At 45.6% G+C, this 10,780-nt stretch overlaps 1 protein-coding gene across 1 annotated transcript in view; it reads left to right on the top strand.

Moving 5' to 3' along the window:
- Nucleotides 1-7,635: 7,635 nt before the first annotated feature.
- LOC106805861 (methionine adenosyltransferase 2 subunit beta-like) overlaps nucleotides 7,636-10,780 on the top strand; it is a gene marked incomplete at its 3' end in the record, with an annotated part of 6,480 nt that continues 3,335 nt past the window's right edge. Inside the window, 2 exon segments of the mRNA XM_014807633.1 lie at nucleotides 7,636-7,727; nucleotides 10,064-10,204. Of these exon segments, the coding sequence (XP_014663119.1) occupies nucleotides 10,180-10,204 (25 nt within the window).

The raw sequence follows: 10,780 nt of genomic DNA, 5'->3' as shown, positions 1-10,780 counted from the left end.
CAAACTATATAAGTCTGTGTGGAGATACAGTGTTGTCAGCCTCTCGAATAGCCTTTCTTTCTTTGCGCTCCAGGCGGAGTTTTTTCTGGATAATCGCATGGCGTGCAGTTCGAATTTCTATTCGTTCGGCGCGTTGCTCGTTTAATCGTTCGTTCGTGTGCGAACGTTCTGCTTGCCTATACAGTCGGCCGCCTATATACATAGAACTAGACTATCTATATTATTTCTATGCCTATATATGAGCATCTCACCGTTCTCGCTCGTCAATATTAATCATATCGTGCCCTCGTAAATGCGTGGCTGTTTGTTTCTCGGGATCAATATATGGGCGATTGATCTCGTTCTCGAGTTTCCGTAACTCCGTAATAGAACGAGTAGTTTATTGCGTTGATTTATTCGGGAAAAAGGTACATTACACCTAACTTACGACTTACGTGCGCGTAACACATCGTTAATACGGTGCGGTTGTTTGTAGAGGTATAGACCTAGGCTTCTTTGTCTATTGGGAAGTCCCTATTTGAAATGTACGATGTACAGACGATGTTAGAGAGAGTTAGAGCGATTAGGTCCGTTACTAACCGACGGAGGTATGTATTCCTCCCCCTTTGCCATTTAAATCCGGAACTTTTTTCTTATACGCTACGATCCTGCGCGCGTCCCATTACAGTTCGTGCCTTCACTAGTAGAGCTCGGCGACATAGGGTACATAATTCTGAAAACCAAAACATTGTTCTAAATTCGGCCTGCGGAGATGTTTGTCTACACATTGTACTGTACTAGCGCGCTGGCCTATGCACGACTCGCCTCGCTCTATATCGATTTAACTCTCACTCAAAGCGCCGAGCAGGATATATTATACTGCGCCGTTGCGTTCCTTGACTGTCTCTCTCAGCAAACATGAGACGTGGGACGCATCGAGATATGTGTGACGAGGGCGACACCTTCAGGGGAGGCTGGGGACACCTCATCACCCGCTGAGCTAATTTTACAATCCAGTGTCCAGAGCGGGGCGCAGGTTCGCCATTATGAGCAAAGCGTAATTACCCCGTGGTATCTGGCGAAAATCAACGACGGACGCTTTATGATGTACTCCTGGGATTAATCATAACTACGTGAGACCTTTATTACCGTGAGACTTAAAAGGTAGCAATTAAAATGATAAGCTAGTAATTAATTAATTAATTATGGCTGCCCATCTCTCCATACGTGTGTGAGGTTTCAAGTTCTGCTCTCCCGGCTTTCGAGCGCTTTCCAATTATATCTTGTAGCTTGCAGTTCACGTGCGCATCGCTCAGCCGTTTTGGACGCATTCCCAGATGTTCGTCGGTTCAGCCTCCGATGTAAGCTTCGTCTGGAATCCCTGCAGACTACGGTGGCGGCTTGGCGCGATACACACAGCTCACACGGTGCCAACGAACTGTCAGCACACCGAATGTACACGCTGGGGCTTTCATCTTTGGTGTGGCGTCATTGGTTGGCAGGTGACGTCACGACAGCTTCGGGCGCGGGAAGCGGGGTCGTGAGCGGAGCAGCAGTGGAAGAGCTTACACGGGTCTCTTGATGCTTGTTCTAACTAACACTCATTACTGGACTACACTTATACTGGACGAGTGTTCGTCAGCACTTAATGGAATAGACGTGCGCCTTCTATTCACTGCGTATATTTCCCCCCAATGGGCGACGGGCTGCATTAGCAACCTCTCACGCACACACGCACTCATCAACGGCCGCACGCACGCGCCCACGCACGCACGCGCGCATGCGTGCAGTTATACATCTGCTACACACTCTCACCTGACAGATATCCCCAAATCTGTTACAGCGAACAAGATATACATCTTATACCAGCACGATTGTCTAGCTTTCGCGCACTTAGCGCCGCAGCAGCAGTACTTCTCGCCGGTATATCCCACACACACATTCACTCTTTCACGAACGCTAACAATTATCTGCATATTAACAAGAGCTAATAATACCTAATAGGTATATATTTACCTATAATAATACTTAATAGGTATATCATGCCTAATAGGTATTATTAGCTCTTGATAATTTTATAATTGATATTTGATTCCGGCGTTGCGTAGGCAGAGCGTCCCGGTAGAGCGTCGAGTCCATGCATAGCCACGTCAAACAGAACCGTGTATTGTTGGTGTATCTCTAATACTAGACACTGTGATACGTCAGTGATACTCTATGCTCTATGCATAATATCAGAAGTGGATAGTAGATTATCTATTATTATTCATTATTCATCGTAATCTATTATTATTCACTCATGATAATATAATAGCGTACACCATATATAACACTCGAATCCTATTTATAACACAACGCACTTTCATATAGTATTCTAGTATGTGTCATGCGATACGCTGCTACAGTGTGCCGTCATTCCTATTACTATTCCTATTTCTGTTAGTAAACTTATTCAATGTAATTCAGTGCAATTTGAAAGTTTATGTTAGCTTAATAAAGACTTCTGTTCTGAAACTTCAATATAGTCATTTCTGCACTTTGGCTCCAAATCGAAAATCACATAATAATGTCAGTACGGAAGAAAACGTACTTGACTTGGAGGTGTTACCCAAACTTTTCTTGAGAGTCTTACCATAAGGAATGACAAAATACGAGGTTTTGCTCTAAAAGAGTCATGTATACGAACACCCCCCCCCCAGAGCCAGGAATATATCGACTCACTCGCCTAGACTCACGGCAATCATCCTAAAACTCGCGTAATCTTTTTGCCAGGCATTGCCTGATTTTGGGAAAAAAGAAGGATTTTGGTAAATCAGATCGAATTGGCAGTGTTTACCTGAATTGGTTTGTGCAAGGTCACCTGAGGCTGACAGAAATAACTCGATAGAAACTGTCACTAATTAATCTTAAAATCTAATTAAACTTAAATCTGCATTAATTTACTTCCGGCACGTAACTGCTGGATTCGGGTCGTGCAGGGAGCACGCTATATTTCGGCTAACGTGCTTTCCCGACTGTGTGTCAATATTATTGCTAGCAGATCCCACGATCCCGCGCATGCGCAGCGAAGCTATCGATCGAGCATCGACATCAATATGGCCGTCGTTTATTCATAACCACGTTTGCAGTAATAAATGTATGCTGTATGTGATGCCTGACTAAAATACGGGAATAGCTCATGTATACGTCAGCATGTGTTCATGCACGAACGCGTGGGCGCATGCGCGCGGGGGAGATGTAGCTGAGCAACGCAATAATCATTTTGCTTAATTGCTGTTCAGCACCAAGAAGAGGAATGGAGGGAAAGTTATGGAGGAGGAGGGGGATTATCGTAACGTGGAGGAAACACTGTAGTTGTCAAACATATCGGGGAGACATGGTGAGATAAGTCAGAGGAAAGCAGGCGAAAGCGATGAGAGAGAGAGAGAGAGAGAGAGAGAGAGAGAGAGAGAGAGAGAGAGAGAGAGAGAGAGAGAGAGACAGAGGGAGAGAGAGCAACAGAAAGAGAGAGAGAGAGAGAGAAGAGAGAGAGAGAGAGAAGAGAGAGAGAGCGAGAGCGAGAGCGAGAAGAGAGAGAAGAGAGAGAGAAAGAGAGAAAGAGAGAGAGCGCGAGAGGAGAGAGGCGCGAGAGAGAGAGAGCGAGAGCGAGACAGAGAGATAGATCGAGAGAGAGAGAGAGAAGAGAGAAAGAGAGAGAGAGAGCAGAAGCGAGCAAGCGAGCGAGAGAGAGAGAGAGAGAGAGAGAGAGAGAGAGAGAGAGAGAGAAGAGAGAGAGAGAGAGAGAGAGAAGAGAGAGAGAGAGTATAGAGAGAGTGCGTGCGTGCGCGTGTGTATGTGTGAGAGAGAGAAAGCACGGGCGAGGAATAGAATGACATATTATCAAGAGCTAATAAACACCGTTATAGAGCTAGTAAACACGGTGTTTATAGCTCATGATATTATATTGACCGTTGGATGGACGATGGCTCGCGCCGGTGCGTGGGCTGCGCTGCTGCTGCTGCTGCTGCTGCTGCTACTGCTGCACATGCGCGCGCTTCACATCAGCGCAGATCGAGGCAGGCGCCTGCAACTCCACCGCTCCCGCTGGCTGAGCAGTGAATTATATTTCACCAGCGTTAATTATCGCAACTTCACTTAGCTAATTTTCATCGGGCACCGAAGTGTACGTATGTGCGTTTTCCATCGTGCCCGTGTCGTCATCGCATTTTCGTCTGCGTGTGCGCTCTTTCCAGCGAGAGTGTATTACGTGATTGCGTACAGACTACAGATCAACTACAGTATAAGCTAGCCGTTACGTCGACGTGCCAGTTTTAAAGCGACTGGCGGATTTATCGCGGGATAGTTAATCCAACGAGCCCGACGTCGGTTTGTGGAAGAACGGTATTTACTTCTCGGTTTTCGTGCGATGTGTAAACGAACATAATTGGACATCAGTGCAAAATTTGGCGCAGTGCAGAGACGTCGGGGTACAGCCTTAGGAAAAGGGCGTGCGTGTGTACGTGCTGCGTGTGCCACCTGCTGTGTAGTATGGTGTAGAGTGCCCCATGTCGCGTGCGTGGCGTGCGTGCGTTGCGTGCGTGCGTGCGTGCGTGCTGTTGTGTTGTGGTTGTGGTGTGTTGTGTTGGTGTGTTGTTGTGTGTGTTTATATATATGTGTGCGTATACGTGCTGCTTTGCGTGTGCGTGCGTTACGTGTGTGTGTTGTGTGTGTGTGTGTGTGTTTTGTGTGGTGTGTGTGTGTGTTAGTGTGTGTGTGTGTGTGTTGTGTGTGTCTATGTGTGTGTTGTGTGTGTGCGTCCGTGACGTGCGTGCGTGCGTGTGGTGTGTGGTGGTGTGTGTGTGTGTGTGTGTGTGTGTGTCGTGCGCGCGCGTTGTGTGTTGTGTATGTGGTGTGTGGCGCCGTGCGTGCGGCCTGGTGTGTATATGTGTGCGTACGTGGTGGCTTGCGTGCGTGCGTACGTGCGTGCGTGTGTACGTGTGTTCGTAGTGAGCAAGATTCTCCGATGTTGTAGATGGAGAGCGTACGTGTGTTATATCCGTAACGTAGGCAGCTAGCAGCAAGTTACGTGGGGGTTTCGACTCCGCGTTCATGCCAGCGCCGAGGCGACAGCGTGACCAGCGCGTGCTCTATATCGCTCGATCAGCTGGCATTTCGCAACGATGCCAGTGTTTGTCGAAACCTTGGCACTCCTGCTGCGTTCAGGAGGCAGCTGCATAGACTAGGCTTCTTGCTTCAGGTATACACGGCTGCGAGCGTGCGAGCGTGCGAGCGTGTGTGTGAGAGAGAGAGGAGTAAGAAGTGATATACGCACTGTAGATGCTAGCGTAAAGAGGGAAGTCCCGCCCGTACTGAGAGCGAGAATGTAAAATTCCGCCCGCCGACTTGAATCGCGTATAATGTCGCGTCGGTAGTGTAAGCTCACCATTCGTTATGCCCCTCTGCCGATCCCCATCATTCCCGAACCACATACATACATATGCCACGCACGCACGCACGCACGCACGCACGCACGACACGCCACGCACGCACGCACCGACGCACGCGCGCACACACACACATACACACACACCACACACACGGTACAACACGTACACACACACACCACACACACACACACAACACACACACACACACACACACACACACACACACCACGCAACACACCCCCCCCACACACACACACACACACACACACAACACACACAACACACACACACACTACACTGAAAACCACATATAAGTGAAATGGGACTGAAAGTATAGCCCCAGAGCCAGCCCTTCGCCGTGTGTCCGGTGTCACATATTGTTGTTTAAGTGTGCCGTCAGAGATACGCGGCTCACCGATTCGGAATTACTATGTGCAAGTAGGATAATGTTCGAGTGTGTGCCGTGCCGACTGGATCGCCGCTGTAACAGGAAGGTTTCCTGCGATAAAAGATTACGCATGTGTGCGCCCGTGATGGGTGCGTGCGTGCGTCGCGTGCGTGCAGTGTGTGTGTGTGTGTGTGTGTGCTGTTTGTTGTGTTCGTGCTGTGTGTGCTGTGTGTGTGTGTGTGTTTGTGTATGTGTGTGTGTGTCATGCGCGGCGCGTTTCTATTGTTTGTTTGTTTGTTTGTTTGTTGTGTGTGTGTGTGTGTGTGTGTGTGTGTGTGTGTGTGTGTGTGTGCGCGCGTCGCGTGTGTGCGTGTGTGCGTGCGCGCGTGTGTGTGCGTGCGCCGGTGTGTGTGCGTTTGTGCGCGTGCGTGCATGCATGCGTGCGTGTGTGACACTGTGTGTCTGTTTGTGCGCGTGCGTGCATGTAGGCATGTTGTAACCGAGCAGGTAGAGCGGTAACGCGAGCATACATGCTTTACGGATGAGCTTAACGTCACGGTAGCCCAGACAAGCTTGGTAGTTATCGGGATGGTTACCCGTGACGAGCTTGCTGACAGTGAAGGCCTTGCTCACAAATGGGCGGGCGAATTTTTCTAAACCACAGTCATCCAAACATCAGCTCAATCGGTACAGCGAAAATCGTTTGATATGCCACCGTGGTGCTTGAAGCCGAGAAGCAGCTACTAGACGTTCTAATGTGTCCTGTCGTATGCATAATAACGCCCACTTAGACCCAGTTTCCTGTTTGCTATATAGGAAACAGCTGACACGTATGCTGACTAAAGTCACACGCACGGTGTTGTGACAGCTAGGTACGCGCCTTTACATCATATCATCATATGTGCAGCTCTTTTCCACTACTGCAATCCGCAGTATTGATCTATCGATTTGATCAACTTGTCTCTCCGTCTTCGTTATAGTTCCTTAGACGTTTGAAGACTACTAGTAGCCAGCTATTTATGTGGTTATCATATATGACGCCAAGATTATCAGTTGGTTGAAAATTGATTGATTAATGAAGGCTAATTGATTATTGGATAATTGATTATTCATTAGTTTAATAAACTCTATTTTATGTTGTAGATGCATAGAAAGAATATATAGTTTCATACAGAAATACTGTGTCGTATTATTTGATCATGTGCTATATACTTAGTCACTGAGAGTAGGGTGTGTTTGATAAGGAATTAAGATTCCAGAAAATCCGTTTCCCCATCAAACCGTTTCATTGGAGCAGTACTTGACAGCCAGTCTGTCTAATACACTTCGTCGGTTAGGGATTTCCATAGATATATAATACTATAGACGATATCTGTATCCTATAATTATCTATGAGATCATAGATATATACAACACATGTATATACACATGTATACACACATATGTGTTGTATATATCTATGATGAGATTTCCCAGCCGAAATCGTGACGTCATTCGAGATATGACGTCACCTGCTTCGTTTGGCGATTTTGTCACAGACTCAAACTCAGACTTCAATGGAATGAATATTAGTCTGTGACCGCGTGATCTCAATTACTCCCAACTACAGCTAACGTAAGTAGCTGTACCAGTACAGTAACTAAATATCCTACTGTACTACTCGTGATTTGTGTATATATTTCTTAATTTTGTATTTATTATTAGGTTTCCTCGGCGCTAGACGCCCTCTAGTGAGCAGTAGCATATTTATGGTGGTTTATTCGCAAAACCGTAGACTGCTTCTACGTCGTTGTGAAGAACGAAAATTTTGTAGCGGATGTGCACTCGGGCAGCGTGAGTCGAAGGACCTTTGTTGCTAGTCTATGAAATAGTGAGAAATATCATGAGAATAGAGAGTTCTATCATCGTTGATATTTCTAGCTGTGCTGCCGCTGGTATGCTTTGTTATGAAAACTGTAAAATTATATGGTTTAAAGTCATTAGTGATGGGTATATTAGTTGTGATCATTATACTCAAGCACGTTTATTATAGATAAGTATCGACGTGTTTTTTTTTGCTGACTCGCCCTGTTTTCAAGGAATGGCACTTTCAATGTCGATGAAAAATGCACCAGTGCCAGTGACACTGTGGTAGATGGGGTCGTTGTCGTATCAGGTACTACAGATATGTACCCGAGGTAGTTTTAGGTTGTTTAGTATTATGTTTATATTTTTATATGAGGTATGTTTAGGGTTAGGGTTAGGGTTAGGGTTAGGGTGCGCCCGTGTGTGTGTAACTGTGTCACTTTGACTGTGTGACTGCGTGTGACTGTGTCACACACACTTACTGTGACTTAGTGTGTGTGAACTTATCTAATGTGAGTTCGTAGTAGTAGGCTTACTGTATGGAAGCAAGAAACCTGTACGTTATTTAATATTAATATTAAAGTGCTACCGGTATACACGCATTATCAGTCCAATTATCGTGGCAATTTTTTCCCATGTATACCTCAGGGGCAGCTTAGTAGTGCTGAGAGGGTCTATGTCCCCTTGCGTACTGCCGGAACGTACCCTGGGTACGGTACGATATACTGGAACGTACCCTGGTACTATCTAATATGGCGAACCGTACCGGTACCTTGCCTACTCTACTAAAGAGTCTAGGGAGTCGCCTACTCCCTAACCCTAAACCTAACCCTAACCCTAATCCTAACCCTAATCCTAACCCTAACCATATCAAATAGTGACCAGGGTACGTTCCGGTATACCGGACCGTATCCAGTGTACGTTCCGGCAGTACCCTGGGGGACATAGACCCTATGAGCCTTGGTAGTACTGCTGATAGGGTCTAGCTATGTCCCCCGGACACTATTGGAGCGTACCCTGGGTACGGTTCGATATATCGGAAAGTACCTCGGGGCATACGATACGTCGCTGCGTACCCTGCATTGTCCCACCGTACCCTGACATTCAGCCAACTGATGTCGTAATACATACACTCTGTCAAGTTACCACATCACATAGAAGAAACCTCAAAACATCGCAATCCAATAAAAATGTATGCTATGTTTTACTATATTTTTCTTGTTTCTTACCCCGAGGTACTTTCCGATATATCGAACCGTACCCAGAGTACCCTCCGATAGTACCCTGGGGGACATAGACCCTATCAGCAGTAGTACTATGTAGCTACATTAGCCAGGGATTAATAATGACAAATTACAAAATGACAAATTTGTGATTATTAACCCCTGATGTAGGCCTACATGTATACGTATGATCTAATGTTTAGCCACGATTGTTATTACCTACATGTACATTTTCAGATTGCGGCATTTACCGGTAAACACATCAGTACACATACATCATGTTCGTATTCTAGTACATGCACAGAAACTGTATGTACTGGAAAATGTCTATGTATAAGAGCATACATGTAGCGCTTTTGTGGCTAGACTAGGAAGAATGCTGAGAGGGTCTATCTTTCCCTGGAGTGGGTACTGCCAGAACGTACCCTGGGTACGGTCCGGTATACCGGAACGTACCCTGGTAACTATATCTAATATGCCGAGTACAAGTATAGTAGAATATCTAACGAGTCTTAGGGGAGTCGCCTATGCCTACTCCCTAACCCTAACCCTAACCATATCAGATAGTTACCAGAGTACGTTCCGGCAGTATCCAGGGAGACATAGACCTTCTCAGCAGGACTAATGTGGTAGTAAGGTGTTATGTAACATGCATACAAATGGTACAGTATACATACATTCCTTAATTTTGGTTTGGATGCTGGACGTTCAGCAGATTTCAGACACAGCTGTTTAGTTCTAGTTTTAATAACCGATTAATTGTATGTACAGCTTTTAGTCTTAGCGTTGATGCTACTGATGGGATTTTTAATGCAGAATCTTCCTCTCAATATGCTGTTCTTGCTTTAGCAGTGCTTTACATACACCTAATCACATTATTGATGCAGCTCTTTATTTTTGACAAGGCTGTTTAGTTTTGATGCAGTCTTTAACTGTCGTATCCAGACGAGGGTTTTATGACACTGCTAATTGGTTCTATTAATGAATCATGTGTAGAATGTTTTTGCCATGCATGCCCTGACCTTGGTTGCAGGCAACATTTGCTGGAAGCTGAGCTGCTTTAGAAGATGGCTGCTATGGCTTCAGATCACATCTCTGATCCTCAGTTCTTGCGTGGTCTCATCGCAACAATTAAAGGTGTGATATCAGCTATCATATATATACATGTAGACTGCATATTTCTGTTTTTCCTTTCGCTACAGCTTTAAAAGACGTCCTTACAGTCAGGCGGGTTGACGCGGTAGTAGTGGGACAGAATACACGAGAGAAGGAGTGGCATACAAACGTCTAATAACACACGGCAGAGAAAGTTTCAGATATGAGTCAGCCGGAGAGTGGAGAAGGTAAAGATAGCATTCCTAGTGGCAACAGGGGTCATGATCTGGAGTCACAAACTCCGAATTTGCTTTCGACCTGTCAGCTTCATGTCGTAACAAAACGGTCTCGACACCTTTTAAAAAAAAAACAATGTTCGGAGTTTTATTTGGGCCAAATTTGGGTCCTATCCAAACCCATTCACAGTTAAAATGGAGATTAGAATTTGCAATTTTAAAGCAGATATTTATCTCATTTTCACATTTGACTGTACATTTTTTACAATTACCATTATTTTATCTTATTTAGCAGTTTAATCTAAAACGTCTTTTTATTTTTTAAATTTGTAAATCCACATACACAAAACATGTGTTTTTAGCTCATCTGACATAGTCAGATGCAGCTTGTAGAATCGCATGATTGTCCGTCCGTCCGTCCGTCAACAGTTGGGCACAAATCTTAACCGCTCGACGTACGGTCACGATATTCGGCACATTGGGGGGGATCGTCAAAACGAGTTGGGATGTCGAAGCTGGGGGTCAAAGGTCAAGAGGTGTAAAAGAAGGGGGAACATTCACTCCTTAACTTAAGGTATCACTCCTTAA

The sequence above is a fragment of the Priapulus caudatus genome, unplaced genomic scaffold, assembly GCF_000485595.1.
Source record: "Priapulus caudatus unplaced genomic scaffold, Priapulus_caudatus-5.0.1 Scaffold130, whole genome shotgun sequence".
NCBI lineage: Eukaryota > Metazoa > Priapulida > Priapulimorpha > Priapulimorphida > Priapulidae > Priapulus > Priapulus caudatus.
The sequence above is the reverse complement of the archived record's forward strand: the minus strand, read 5'-3'. Positions and strand labels throughout refer to the sequence as shown.